A 15,083-nucleotide genomic window follows, 5' to 3' on the forward strand; every position below is an offset into this window, starting at 1 on the left:
GCTCGATCCTCAGTTGGGGGCGTGCAGGAGGCAGCTAATCAATGGCTGTCTCATCATTGATGTTTCTCTCTTTCTCCCTCTCCCTTCCTCTCTCTGAAATTAATAAAGATATATTTAAAAAAAAAAAAAAGTCCTTGAAGAAGTAGGAAGATAGTTAATTTACTATATCTCAACGTGCAGTCCGTGCCTTTTTAATATTGTATGTGAGGAAATGGGAAATCTGCACGAAGCACTTCTGCTTCATAGCGACAACAGCTCTTATTGGGGACAAGTGCCTGTGCAGCAAGTGATAAAGTCAAGTCACTGCTTTTTTTTGTGGAACACCATTTTTATGTTGAAAGAAGGGAGGCGTTACAAATGACAACTTATACGTGGTGGTCAGGGTAGGCCTCATGGAAGACTGAAGGAGGTGAGAAAGGAAGCCATGCAGATATCTGGAAGAAGAGCATTCCAGGCAGAGGGAAACGCCAAGACAAGGCCCCAAGGCCGGAATGTGTCTGGGAAGCTTGTCTGGCGGGATCGAGGGGGTGGAGGGGGAGGCCAGTGAGGCTGGAGAGGAGAGAGAACAGCAGAGATGAGGTTGAACAGGGAGGGGGAGGATGTGTGCAGATTATTGCCAGGCCTCTGGCTTTCGTTTTGTGTGAATTGGAGGGTTTTGAACAGGAAAGTGTTAGGACCTCTCTGGCTGTTGTGTGGTGAATAGACTGAAAGAGGGATCAGGAGGACCAGTAATAGGCTACGGCGGTGATTCTGGCAAGAAAGGAAGGTGGTGGCAGACTTTTGGGTTAAGCAACTGGTAGGGTGGAAATGCCACTGAGTGAGATGGGGAAGACTGTGGGTGGAACAGGGTTGGAGGGAAAGATTCAAAATTCAGGTTATCACAGTGTGTTCGAGAAGCCTGTTACACATCAGGAGGAGGTGCCCAATAGAGAGAGAGGTGAATGTGTGTTTAGAGCTCAGGGGAGAGAAATCATTTGGAGAGTTATCAACATATTTGAGACCATAAGATTAGATGAGATCATCGGGGGTGGAGTGAATATAAAGAAGAGAGCATGTCTAAGGATTGAGCCTCCAGGCACCCCAATATTAAGAAGTCGGGGAGAAGGATCTGCATCCAAGGAGCATTGAGAGGGTGAGAGGAAATCCAGATGAGTCTGGTGCCCTGGAAGCCAAATGAAGGAAGGTTGCTGGACGTAGAGAGTGATCGACTGTCAAAGCTGCAGGTAGGCCCAGGAAGACAAGGACAGATGGTCGGGTTCCTCCAAGTGGAGGTTAGCTGAGACCGTGTCAGGAGCAGTTTGGGCAGAATGGTGGTAGAGGAAGGCTAAGAGGAAATGAGAGACAACTTCAAGAGAGAAAAAATAGACAACTCTTGAGTTTGCTATAAAAGGAAGGTGAGGTAGGAGTGGTAGCCAGCAGGGCATGTGGGGACTAGAGAGGACTTGTTGTTGTTGTTGTTTAAATATATCTTTATTGACTTCAGAGAGAGGAAGGGAGAGGGAGAGAGAGAGAGAGACATCGATGAGAGAGCCATTGATCCGCTGCCTCCTGCACACCCCCCAACTGGGGATCGAGCCCGCAACCTGGGCATGTGCCCTGACCGGGAATCGAACCGCCATCTCCTGGATCCTAGGTCGATGCTTTATCACTGAGCCACGCCTGGCAGAGGACTTCTTTTTGAGAGAAATAACGGCATGTTGTTGCTAAGGGAGATGATTCAGAACAGAGAAGAAGGTTGCTTGTGTAGGCGAGGGAAGGGTGCTAGAGCAGCCTGCGTAGGTGAGAGGGGGTAAGATCGCAGGTGGGGCAGCCAACGGGCCACAGGGTTCATCTGTGTCCCGGGAGGGAGGGAGTGTGAGTACAAACGTGGTCAGGACCTAGGTGAATGGTGGGGGCTGTGGGAGCTCTCTTCCTGGTGTTTCAGGTTTCTCAGCAAAGTGGGGCTCAGGGTTATTGGCTTAGAGTGAGGAAGGGGTCAGGAGGTGCGGGAGGTTTGAGGAAAGGAAATCATCCAGTAGAGTGGAAAGTAGAAGGGCTTAGAGAGTGCGGGTGATTGCCCGGCAGCGGTGCAGGCCTACTCACCATTTGGGGCCATACGTTTAGTCAGAAGTTAGCCTGATTATATGATTCTCTCCAGGCATGTTCAGCTGGTGCGGTGGATTTAAACAGGGTTGTAATTGACCAAATGAGTACGGCAGAACAATAGCAGGCAAAGGAGGTAAGGGCAGGGACAAGGACCTGTTTATAAAGATTGACGATGGCATTTAAGCTGGGCAAGGAGGAAGGGAGGGACAGCGGGCATGAGGAAGTGGGTTTGAAGGATTATCATTGTTGACAAACTACAGAGAATGAGCTGAAAAGATGGGAGGTGCCAACCAGAGGGTGAGTGGGATGCATAAAACTGAGAGTAAGTATTGGATCTAATTATTGGTAACGATAAGGTCCCGAGTATGATCATGTGAGTGAGTAGCTAGGACAAGTGTGAGGACAAGGTCATTGGAAGAGGAACTGTGGGATTTAGAGGTCAGGGTGTTGGAAAGATCATACGTATATTGAAATAATAAAGCGTTATGGCTGGAGTAGTGTTGGGGAGAGGAACAGTGAGTGAAGAGCCAAAATCAATACATGAGCAGGAATGACTGGCAGTTCTGGGTGACAGCAGCAGCAAGGAATAGATGATAATACCAACTTATGACATCAATTTAAAGGGGGACTTTTTAGGGAGGTGGAAGGGAGAATGTTTTGTAGCTGGTGATGAGCAGCAAGAGGATGACTGTGCAACCTCCAGGCCCAGTGGTGCGTGGGTTGTGGGAGAGCAGCCACCATCTGAGAGGGCTCCCAGGAAGCAGGGTCTTCAGGGGTGATCAGGTTTTAGTTGTGGGGCTGTCCTGTGTATTGTGGGATGGTCAGCAGCAGCCTTGGCCTCTACTCACTAGAAATGTCACATATGCATCAGTTGTAACAACCAGAAATATATCTAAATAATGTCAGGTGTCTTCTGCCCCTGGCAGAAATATATATAAACCACATTTTGAATTATTCCCAGCATTTGTGACTTGCATATTACAAAGATTGCTTAAATCAAAAGCCTAAATAGCCTGGCCAGTGTGACTCAGTGATTGAGCATTGTATGATCCAGGAGATTGCTGTTTGATTGCCGGTCAGGGCACATACCCAGGTTGTGGGCTCCATCCCCAGTAGGGGGCGTGCAGGAGGCACCCGATCAGTGATGACTCTCTCATCATTGATGTTTCTCTCTCTCTCTCCCCATCTCCCTTCCTTTCTCTGAAATCAATAAACACATATTTTTTTTTAAAAAACCACACACACACAAAAACAAAAACAAAAAAACCTGAATAAACTCAGGTGAAAACTTTGTCAAGATTCTTGTTTGTAATAGAGGTTACTACAAAAAGCCTTTTCTAACAGATAAAGCAGAGTTTCCTTTCTTATTTTATTTCTTTTATTTTTTAAATATATCTTTATTGATTTCAGAGAGGAAAGGAGAGGGAGAGAGAGAGATAGAAACATCAATGGTGAGAGAGTCATTGATCGAGCCCGCAACCCAGGCATGTGCCCTGACTGGGAATTGAACCCCGATCACCTGGATCTTAGGTCAACGCTCAACCTCTGAGCCATGCCCGGCCGGGCTCCTTTCTTATTTTTAATTGGTATAATGCTGTTCTAGTTACAAAACATTGTGAAGTGCATTTAGGAGATTTTCCTTCTTGTATTAAACAAAATCTGCATTTTATTTTAAAAAATTAGAAATGGATAACAAACCTAAAAGTAAGAAATGAAATTTTTAAATTTCTAAAGGAAATAAAATAACAGAATATCTGCTCCAGTACAGCAGAATAACTCCACAACCTTGGAGTGGGCACGATTTCTCAGCTAGAACCCAGCATGCATTAAACATAGGAGAAAAAATAAAGTCAGCTAGATCAGAATTAAATACTTCATGAAAAGATTGAGAAAATGAGTAGGCAGACTGTTTGCAATGCATATATCTGATAATGTCATGTATAAGTTAAAAAGCTTACTACTTAACACAATAAGCAACCTGGGCAAAGAAGTTTGGTCAAGTATGTACTTCATAAACGGAAATTTACAAATGACCAATGAACTAATGAAAAGGTGCTCAATATTACTAGTCATCAGGGAAATTCAAATTGCAACCACAGTGATATTCCACTGCACGCACCCATTAGGATCCATGAATCAAGGACTGACCATGAGTGCTGGTGAAGATGTGGGGCAGCTGAAGCTTGCACACTGCTGGGGTGTGAGGTGGCACCGATGCTGTGGGGGCTCAGTCTGGCAATTTCTCATAAAGTTAAACAGACATCTGCCCTAAGACCCAGCAGTTCCTCTCTTAGGCGTTTGCCCAAGAAAAAGCAAAACACATGTCCCCACAGCCTTGTACAAGAACAGCAGCTTTAGCCATAATGGCCAAAAACTAGAAACCACGCAGATGTCAATGTTCAGCAACAGGAGAATGCATAAACAGTGTGTGGTACACATATCCATAAGCTAGAGTTCTGGCAGTAAAAAGGAATGAACGATTGATACACACAACGATCTGTACCGGCCTCAAATGCCTTATGATGGGCGGAAGAAGCCCTACCAGAATAGTGCATACTGATGGTTCCATATCTGTGGAATTTTAGAGCAGGCAAAACTAAGCTATGGTGAAGGAAGTGAGAGCAGTACCTTCCTCTGGGAGTGGTGCAAGATTGGGGAGATTCGGGGGGAATTTTTCCAGAGCAAAAGAAGTGTTCTACAGCTTAATACAGGTATGGGTTACACGGTATATGCATCTGTCCACTCATCAGTTTGTGCACCGGAGACCTGAGCACTTCACTGTATTTAAATCAGACCTCAATATAAAAAATAGTTTATAGAAATTTACTGGCATTCCTCAGACCCTCCTGTGTCTCTCTTTTTATAGTTTAGAAATAGTTTGGCCTAACTTTATTTTTTTTTTAGACCTAAAAACACTAGTTTCTAACCCAGTTGAAGTTGGAGGGGATAGGGGGTGGCTAAAAGGAATGGTTCCTGGAAAAATATTATATCTGAGCTGAGACCTGAAAGACAAGTTGGTTAGCTGTGTACAGAAGCCCGAAAGGGCATCTGAGAAGAAGAAGGAAAAGGCATGTGAAAAGGCCCAAAGACAGGACAGTGCTGCTGAAGTGTCGATTAGAGAGGGGGAGGTAGGCTGAAGTGAGTGTGGGGAGGTCCCTCCACACCCTGGGGGACTGGCACCAGCCTGCCTCTTCCTCTGGGGTGTTAGGAGAACTCTGATGCAATAACATTATTTTAATGTGGAAACCCTTTATGAATGTACAGCATAATACATGTAAAATATACCTATGGTGTTGCTTTGATTTTAATACAACAAAGACTGGTGAAATATTTGGACTGGTGAGAATGTAGAGTTTAAAAGTTGTTTGCAAGCATAGTATTTCTTTCAGTTCGATTTTTGGTGACACAGCTATGACATAGTGTTTTCTTGATTTCAGGGTTCAAAAAGGATTCTTCGTTCCAACGAGATCATCCTTCCAGCCAGTGGGCTGGTGGAAACAGAGCTCCAGTTAACCTTCTCCCTCCAGGTGAGAGTCTGCTCAGTCTTAGGTCACTAGTATGCCACACGCAGTCTAGTCCCCAAAGAGCCTCTAATCTGGAAGCTGTTTTATCCAAGAGCAGACATAGCCCCATAAATGAAAGTCACCCAATGAATTAGCCATAGTGGGGATGGATTAGTCACCTAGAGCTTCCACAGCTGGCCAGGAAGGCCAAAGCAGTCACTTAGCCACAGTGAGGGTACAGGACCTGGGTGGGCTGCCAAAAAATACACTGCATCCCATTCTTCTCCTTCCTCTCCGTGGATAAGGCTGTTAGCCCGCCCATCCTACCACATTCTGCCCCATCACCTCTCGGTGATCCACGGGACGTACCCATTTTGCCTCCATATTGTAATCTCCATCCATCCCCTTCTCCTCATGTCTGCCTCTCATCATAATCCTGTAGCCCAAATTGAATGCATGTGAGCACATGGCAAGGCAGGAGGCAGTTTTCTGAACATGTGCTTTGTGCCAGGCACCGCTCTAGGCATGGGGACTCAGCAGTGAAAAGGTCATGCAAGATAAAGTCCCGAGAACAAGGTAATTTCCGATAGGACAGCGGATAGACGGTGAAGGAGAGGACTGGGTAACGGGATGTGGAGGGGTTGGGTGGTGCAAGGCCTTTGGGAAGGCCTTAGGAGGAGGGGGAGGAGGTGTGAGCTGAGAGCCGAGTGTTAGCAAAGAGCCAGCACGGGATTATCGGGGGCAGAAGGACCTGAGTGCAAACAGCGTGAAGGCCCTGGGCCGGCACAGGTTGCATAGTCGTGCATTTTGAAGCTCTGTTATTAGGCATATAAATGTGTGGGATTGTTAGGCCTTCTTGAAGAATTGACCCCTTTTTCATGAAATGGTCTCTTTTTTCTGTTCCTTGTTCCTTTGGACCGCAGCTGCAGAGTGGAACCCGGGCACCGAGCAGAATCAGACCCTCAGCAGCAATTCAATGACACTTCCTTCACCTCCTAACTCCCCCGTGAACAGACGGGAGGCGGGGAAGCACAGAAAGACCGTGTTCCCTGCAGCAGGACCAGAACCCACCAGGACCCAGTTGCTCATTAACCGTGCTTGACTCTGTTTTGTTCTTGGCAGTACCCTCACTTCCTGAAGCGAGATGCCAACAAGCTGCAGATCATGTTGCAGCGGAGAAAACGCTACAAGAACCGGACTATCTTGGGCTATAAGACCCTGGCTGTGGGACTCATCAATATGGCAGAGGTGAGAGGAGCACAGTCTCCAGACTGTTGGCCTTTAAATCAGAGTCCGAGAGACCATGCCCAGCCACGGAAGCCCAGCGAGTGATTTTCCCAGCCTGCTGGCGGGGTGTTTTATTTTATAAGTTAAATCTTATATTGGGAATTGAGGATATACCTCTTTTTTCAAGTAGTTTCTCCCACACAAAAAGTTTTTTCTTTAACTTTTAAAAAAAAATTCAAACTTACAGAAAAGTAAGAATAGTATAAGAAATTCCCATATGCCCTTCACCCAGATTCTTCAGTGTTAACATATTACTGCATTTGCCTTACTTTTCATTCACACACTTTTTCTTTTCTAAGCCATTGAGAGTAAGTTGCGGACATGATACCCCATTGCACATTAATACTGAACTATGTTAATTTCCCAAATTATATGGACACCACACCTGCACTAAGATCAGAACAGTAACACTGATACAAGATTACCATCTAACCCGCAGTCCCCATTCGCATGGTGCTCAGTGCTTCAGTAATATCCATTCTGGGCTCAGGATTTAACCTAAGATTACGTGTTACATTTAGTTGTCTGTCTCTTTAGTCTTCTTCAACCTACAACAGTCCCTCAGATTTTCCTTGTCTTTCATGCCCTTGATATTTTTAAGAATATGGGCTGGTTACTTAATGGAATGCTCCTCATTTGGGTTTGTCTGATGCTTTCTAAAGATTAGGTTCAGCTGATGTATTTTTGGCAGAATTACCACAGAAGTAATGCTGTGTTCTCGTTGATTTGTCCCATTACTGGTGGGGTAACTTTTATCTTTTGATTAAAATGGTGTCTGCCAGGATTTCCAATATAAAGCTAGTAAATATTTTGTATTTACCAATGAAAAAAATATTTTCTAGGGAAATGTTTTGCAACTATGTAACAATCTTTTTCCTCATATTTTCACCAACTAGTTTGAGCATCTGTGATTCTTACCTGGATCAGTTACTACTTTGATGCTTGCGGACATGAGTTTCTAATCCCACCATTCCTCCTATGTTGTTAGTTGGCCCTCTGTTATAAAATAGAGCTTTCTCTTCTTCCCTGTTTATTCATGGATTCATTTATTTGAATCAGTTATGGACGTGTGGATAATCTGCTACTATCATTATTTACTTTGATGCTCAAATTATCTCAAACTTGGCCAGTGGGTGGGAGCCCCTTCTTGCTGGCTTCTGTATCCTGTCTCATTCTTCACATACTTCTTTACTTTCTGATGCAAAGTGTTAGGCTCATCTTCTATGTTTTCTGACCCAGTCTTGGAATGAACTGATTCTCTGTAGAGCCCTGGTTCCTATTAGTGGAATGTGGTATTTAGAGACCAAGATCTGGGTACTAGGAGTGCTCATTTTCCCAGCTGGGGTATCACCGCTCCTAGGGAGAACCAGGAAATACATGTGCACGTATCCATATGCACATTTGTATCCATCCACGTCGTGGCTATTTCCACATCTGTATTTACATGTCTGATCATGAGCTCACATTCCAGTCTGTTCCAACCCAGTACCTTAGGGCTAAGTCTAGCCTTTCCGTACTTCTGATTCCCTGCTCCAGCCGTAGGAAGCAGGCTCCCATGATCCTTGGTGTGTGCAGTTCCCCCCATGTCAGGTAGACCCCCTCAGCCCTGACAAAGGGGAAACAGAGGGGACCACACATCAGTTCTAAAACTCATTTCGGTACTTTAGTGCATTCAGTAGGGAAAATTGTCGCCTGATGAACAGAATGTGTGGGATAGTCCTTCCCACCTTCCTGTCCTCTTCAGGTTGGCATCAGCGTGAGGGACGGGGGCATGCAGGTGCGTGGAGCCACTTTCCTAACTGCGTCAAGCCCTTTCATTTTTTTCCTGCACTGTAGGTCCTTTTCTTCACCGTGAGGTGAGCACAGGTGACCACAGTCTGCAGGCCACCCCACCCACCTAGAGAGCTAGTTTCTCTGCGAAGCTAAAATGTCCTAGGGATTGGCAGTCATTTTTAGTCTCAGGCCTTTGTTTTTATCTCTAAGCACATGGCCTGACCAGTGGCTGGCACTTCCCGAGACAGTTTTAAAGTAAGCCCTGGACAGCAACAGGATAGTAGCCATGGATTGGAAGGTAGTGAGGAAGGAGATGTACTAGCAGAATGCCCTTCCTGTTGGCTTGCCTATCCTCTTGGGTTTGTGGAAACAGAGAGCTCTGTGGGCCTCTGTGCAGTAAGACGTCTCCACGGCCGCTCTGTGATCTTAGGTGATGCAGCACCCAAACGAAGGCGCTCTGGTGCTGGGCCTACACAGCAACGTGAAGGACGTCTCTGTGCCTGTGGCAGAGATAAAAATCTACTCCCTGTCCAGCCAGCCCATTGACCATGAAGGAATCAAATCCAAGCTGTCCGGTAAGACGTTTGTAGTGTCTGGAGGTCCTGCAGGTCAAGAAGGAGCCCATCACCTGATGTCCATGTGGGAAAATTGAATGAGATAGTGCCTAAAATGTCCCTAGGAAGGAGAAGTTTCGAGATCCCTGAAAATCTAACGTGGTCTACCATGGCCGTGGCTCTCCTCCACCCTTGCCGTGTTTCCACTGGGGAGAGCCATGGTTTCGGCCAGTCTCGTGGGCCAGACCTTCCCATTGCAAGGTCATCTTACTGAGGTGTCTATTTCCAGATCGTTCTCCTGATATTGACAATTACTCTGAGGAAGAGGAGGAGAGTTTCTCATCAGAACAGGAAGGCAGTGATGACCCGCTGCACGGGCAGGTAACTCCACAGCCCTCACATAAAGTGTCTGAGAAGCAAGGCCAGACCTCCTGTGACTTCCCAGCCTCATTCTGCCCCCTCCCCACCTAGGACCTGTTCTATGAAGATGAGGATCTACGGAAAGTGAAGAAGACCCGGAGGAAACTCACCTCAGCCTCCGCCATCACAAGGGTGAGGCTCTAAGGTCTGGGGAATGTGTGAGCTGAGACTTCCAGTTTGGGGCGGTGGAGGTGGGAGTGGTCTGCTCAAGGTTTTAAAGCCTGCACATGACCATCCTCTCGAGGTCTGGTACACCCTGTGTACCTTGTCTTCCACTGCCACCTAATTAAGAACCAGAGCTGTAAAGAACTAGCGTTACTGATATGTTCTTCAGGTTGTCTTAGGATAGAACAAGGTTGAGAACCATTGTTTGAGACCTTGGAGCAGGTAATGCTTCCTCAAGGAACAGAGCACCTCAGACACCCACCTCCCCTCTCCAGGGGATGACTTCACATTATGTACTGTCCACTTCATGAAAAAAAGCCAGTCCTCTCTAGGAGAATCTGGTTTTTAGTAATTTATCAGATTTACCCAAAAACAATAGGCTAGTGCTTGGGACTGTGGGTTTGATAGGTTTAATTGCATTAGATACGGTCCCTGCATTAATGTGTTCATAGTCTTGGAGACAAATGCCTTTGGATTGGATGTGTCCTGCATAAGATTTCCTCAGGAGTCCCTACTTGGGGTGAAATTAGAGTCCTGAGACACTTTACAGCTGGATTTCTAGGTTAACTTCGACTGATTCTGGAGTTCATGTGCTCAAATGGGAGATGCAGGAGTGTTGGGAGTTTTTCAGAAGAGAATTTCATTCTCATTTTCCTCCAGAGTCTTCCTGACTCTCCATAGTGCAGAGCCAGTCGAGGGGCCCCAAGAGGAGAGGTTCCCTCTCCTTCAGGAGTAACATAACTGGGGCCAGACCTTCCAGCTGTGTTATTGTATTAGAGCCTGCCATTCCACCATGAGACCATGCTGTCACCTCCAATCCTGAGGTTCCACTGGGCTTCAGTGTGAGTCCTCAAGACTGTGGCCTTGGTTCCCCCACTGAATAATGATTAGAAAGGGCAAGAACTGTCTCCTCCTCGGGTGTCTGATCCTTGATTGGCTCTCCGAAGTAGCCTGGGTAGGGCATGTCACCAGAGCCATTGCCCTCTGAGAGAGGGGAGAGGTTAGGGGAACGCTCCTTGTTGTAGTTCCTTGTGCTGGGTTTTTCCTTTTCCTGCTCTGTAACCATAGAGGCCCCATTTTCACCCCACAGGGTGCCCCCCAGAGCTTTAGAAACCACCTCTTCCTGTGGTCTCATAGCTTTCCGCCCTCACAAGGCTCCTATTCCCCCGTTCAGTGCTTCTGTTAATACTGTCCCCTCTCCCAAAGGCTTTGTTATTAGCTACAGGCCTTTCCAATCAGATTTCCAGAGACTTAGTAATTATTCTTTAGTTTCTGTCTCCTTCTGTGCATGTTTTATCTCCCCCGACCAAGAATATTTATTCTAGACACGAATCGACCTGCTGTTCTCTGAATACGTCTTATGCTTCTGTCACTGTGACCTTGTGTTTTACCTGCTGTGAATGACCTTTCCACCTTTGGAAGCCCTGCCCTTTCTTGAAGGCAGAGCTCAGTCTTTCTTGCAAGTTGGTCTTTTCCATCCTCAAACAGTGACTCTTGTCATCTAGGGAGGAAGTACTTCTGGCCACAAGGTAGGCATTGTGCCCACAGTTGGAGACATAAAGATAAGGAAGGGCCAGTCCATGGCATCCAGGAGCTCACAGTGTCTAGTGATGCAAACACATCTGAACAGCACAGTGGTACGAGTGCTAGAAGATAGAGCTTTGTGTAAGGGATAGAGGTGGCCTAAGGGGACCATGACTGACTCTGAGCAGGAGTTTCTAGAGAGCTTCGGAGCTTCGGGGCTAAGGTGATGAGAAGTGGGTTTCTAAGGATAAACAGAACTTTGCCAAGTGGGTCTGGGGGAGTTTTCAGTAAAAGGTAGAAGATACTAGTAGAGAGGCCCCAAGGTGCACAGCTACGTGCAGCTCTTCACAGGATTGTAAGCAGTCAGTTTCCACTTAAACATGGGGTTGAGGGGTTGACTGGTGAGATGAGACTGGAGACAGGCAGAACTAGCCCTCAGGCAGACACTGGTCTGACAGTCTCTGTTCTCTAGGTGGTATGGGCCCACTAAGATTCTAGGTTGGAGAGTAACATGGTTAGATCTGCATTTGGAATGGTCACTGGATTTGAAGGGGCAGACTGGACAATGGCTGGACATGGGTGGGTAGGATGTGCCAGCTGAAGGCCGATGCCGTGATCCCAGGGCGAGGAGAGAGGCCTGGACGAAAGCGGTGGTGTTACAGGTGGAGAGAGTTAAGGAACATAGTGCTGTGGGCAGAAAGGAAAGGGGAGAGCCTCCAGGTTTAGACGTGGGCGATTGGGCAGATGGTGACGACGTCAGTAACCAGGACGGGACTAAGACGCTGAGTTCCATGTTGGAAATGCTGAGTTTGAGGCGATGTGTACATGCAGGTGGAGTCAGCAGTCAGCACCGGGGATCTGAGGGACGGGAAAGTAACGAGCTGCAGGTGCATGTGTAGATCTTACCAGGGTAAGCGTGGTGCAGGGGCCTGGGGACCCAGGAGACCCCCTCCTTGCTCCTCTGCCCCCAGCACCAGGAACCCGTGCTGGACACTGGGGTTAGTCACGCGTGTGCCTGTCTTCCCTCACAGGTTTTAAGTGCCAGAAGGTAGAAACTGGCTTTTCCCACCTGTGTGTCCTCCCACAGACCCTCACAAAAGTGGGCTCTCGATCCCTCTGTGGACTTGAACTGATCACTGTCCACATGTGGGTGGGTGTGAGAACTGTTGTGCAATTTGTCCCTACAGCAACCTAACATCAAACAGAAGTTTGTGGCCCTCCTGAAGCGGTTTAAAGTTTCAGATGAGGTATGACCCCTTACTCTCAAGGTCAATGGTGAGTAGATTTCCCTGAGTTGCACCTCATTCCTGGGGTGCACCCTTTGTTGTCACTGTGAGTCAAGATTCCGGGACCCCCAAGCGAGAAAGTAGCTAAAGAAGGGCTTTAGGCTACTTTACAAGAGAAAGAAAGGCTTCACATGTAGCCCCCGAGGCCTCTCAGTATTTGGAGAATGGGGTGGCAGACTTACACCTGCCATTGCTTAATACCCAACCTGTGGTATGAGGGATCCAAAACAAATCCAGTTGTCATTGTAGGGTCCCTTTTCCTCCCATTCCAAGGGGGACATGAGCAACACCCCGTGAGGTGCGAGTGTCCTCAGTGCTCAAACTTGAGTAACCAAGAATTGGCCATTAATAGAGGAGCTGTCTCTCCTTGGGCTCTGGCTGGCCTGGTGACGGTTGTCACTGGGTGACCGACTTCTGGGTTTTGTTGTGCCGAGAGAAAAGCACTTCCACTTTTCTTCCTGACACAAGGTCCATAGCATGGAGTGTTAAGAGGCACTGAAGGGGGAAGGTGGCCTCCTTGCAGCCCTGCTCTCAGGGTTGGATCACAGCAGGGCCATCAAGACTACCCCGATGAGTGTGAAGCTGTTGCATGTCCCTTAATGGGGACTAGTTAGGGAAGTCAGAGGTACCTGTCTAGGAGAAAGGAGTTGCACGTCTACCATAATTGTTAATAGGGGTTACCCCAAACTCAAAGATTTTTTTCCCCTCTTTAGGTGGGCTTTGGGCTAGAACATGTGTCCCGGGAGCAGATCCGCGAGGTAGAGGAGGACTTGGATGAACTGTATGACAGTCTGGAGATGTACAACCCCAGTGACAGTGGCCCTGAAATGGAGGAGACCGAGAGCATCCTTAGCACTCCAAAGCCGAAGCTCAAGTGAGGCCCAACCTCTCCTTCCTAGATCCCTCCCTCACTTCCCCCATTACCAGGAAATCTTGGTTCTTCATTCTTGTTGAACCTCCAGCTATCTAGATAAAGATCATTCTTTTTGCCTCTAACTGATGAAAGTCCTGATAGGACTCTCCTTCAGTCCAGGTCCCTACTTGTCCAGCCTCTGCTGTGTCCTTCCTCACCAGTTGTCCTTGAAGCCAGGTCATTGATCTTTCTTGACCACCAGCTCTCCTAGCTCCCCAGGAGCAGCTGTTCTGGGCCCTAGTGGCCACTGACCCTGGCTGTGCTTCCTCCCTGCAGGCCCTTCTTTGAGGGGATGTCGCAGTCCAGCTCACAGACGGAGATTGGCAGCCTCAACAGCAAGGGCAGCCTCGGCAAGGACACCACCAGCCCTGTGAGCAAGACCAATGGCTGTGGGTTAGGGGAGAGGGGCCTGGGAAGTGTTGGAGCTTAACATTCTGGGCCCTCCGCTCCTGGCTCATTTTGTGACCTCAGAAGAGCAATCTCGTCTTGTTTCCACCTCGGTCCTCATCTCAGTCCTACTGGGAACAGTTCTCTGAGAGCATTACTGTGGCTGGTTGGGTGTTGTTTTTGGTCTGATCCCACCATGGCTTGGAGCCTTCCCTCCCAGAGCACACAGTGCCTCATGGCCTCTCTCCCTCAGTATCCGTCACGTGGTTGCTGGGAGTATGGCATCCAGCTAGTGGTAAGCAACTTGGTATCCAGGCTGGGGAAAGAACAGGTGCAAAGGGGGCAGGAAGCCCACAGGTCTGTTCAGGAAACACTGAACATATGTAGGTTTATTCATAGAGGGGCAGTGCCCTCAAATAATTTAGAATTTAGTGGGCAGGTTTCCGTTCTGCATGGTGAGCAAGAGGAGAAAGGAGCTGACTGCCATAGCACCCAGAAGGCCGACGTCACCCTGGACCTGCTCTCACCTTGCTTGGGAAGGTCTTCCCAGCAGGAACGCGGGCTGATGCTGTACCTTCCTCAGGCCCTGGGAAGCTCTTCTTCCCCTCATTTATGACTAAAGGCAAGAAGACGTGCATGAGTTTTAAAAGCGCAATGTCTTAAAGAGACTGAATCCTTTAAGTCCTCCTATTCTTGCCGCTTTAAGAGAGCGAATACAAAATTCATCCTGCAAATAGGTATTATTTGTTGGGAAGTAGTATGAAGCATGTGAGGTGCCCCATCCCCTGAAAAGCGCTGTCTGTGGAAGGGCTGCCACCTGTCCCAAATGTCTGCAAACCATCAGGCAGCTGTTGGGGCAGCTGGTGGGCTGCCTTACTGCCTGCTGCCACCAGGTGGGGCTGTCTTCCACCTAATCCCTCTTCTTGGTGAATTCAGAGCAGGCACTGGCCAGCCCTAGAACGGTGACACCAGGTGGCACTAGTGAGGAAATGGTGCAGCAGGCACCAAGAATCTGGTCCCAGAAAAACCTGGGACCTGCCACTTGCAGACCCTGTGCCCTCTGCAACTCTCCAGCCCAGGCTCATGTGATCTGGAGCTGAGGAGGCTTCACTTTACTATTTATGTTTAGGATGTGACTGCTCTTTCTCCCGGGGCTGTGGAGTGGCCCTGCTGAATCACCACTGCC

The 15,083-nt window shown here is 47.8% G+C and overlaps 1 protein-coding gene across 1 annotated transcript in view; it reads left to right on the forward strand.

The window, feature by feature from the left end:
• The window catches only part of PACS1 (phosphofurin acidic cluster sorting protein 1), a 95,067-nt gene that overhangs the window by 62,069 nt on the left and 17,915 nt on the right, over window positions 1–15,083 (forward strand). The window contains exons 3-10 of the mRNA XM_087822007.1: window positions 5,523–5,612; window positions 6,711–6,836; window positions 9,079–9,223; window positions 9,492–9,583; window positions 9,674–9,754; window positions 12,499–12,558; window positions 13,311–13,471; window positions 13,787–13,880. Coding sequence (XP_087678133.1) covers window positions 5,523–5,612; window positions 6,711–6,836; window positions 9,079–9,223; window positions 9,492–9,583; window positions 9,674–9,754; window positions 12,499–12,558; window positions 13,311–13,471; window positions 13,787–13,880 — 849 coding nt within the window. The remainder of the gene's footprint in view (window positions 1–5,522; window positions 5,613–6,710; window positions 6,837–9,078; window positions 9,224–9,491; window positions 9,584–9,673; window positions 9,755–12,498; window positions 12,559–13,310; window positions 13,472–13,786; window positions 13,881–15,083) is intronic.

This window comes from Miniopterus natalensis, chromosome 11 (assembly GCF_054644295.1).
Source record: "Miniopterus natalensis isolate mMinNat1 chromosome 11, mMinNat1.hap1, whole genome shotgun sequence".
Lineage (NCBI taxonomy): Eukaryota > Metazoa > Chordata > Mammalia > Chiroptera > Miniopteridae > Miniopterus > Miniopterus natalensis.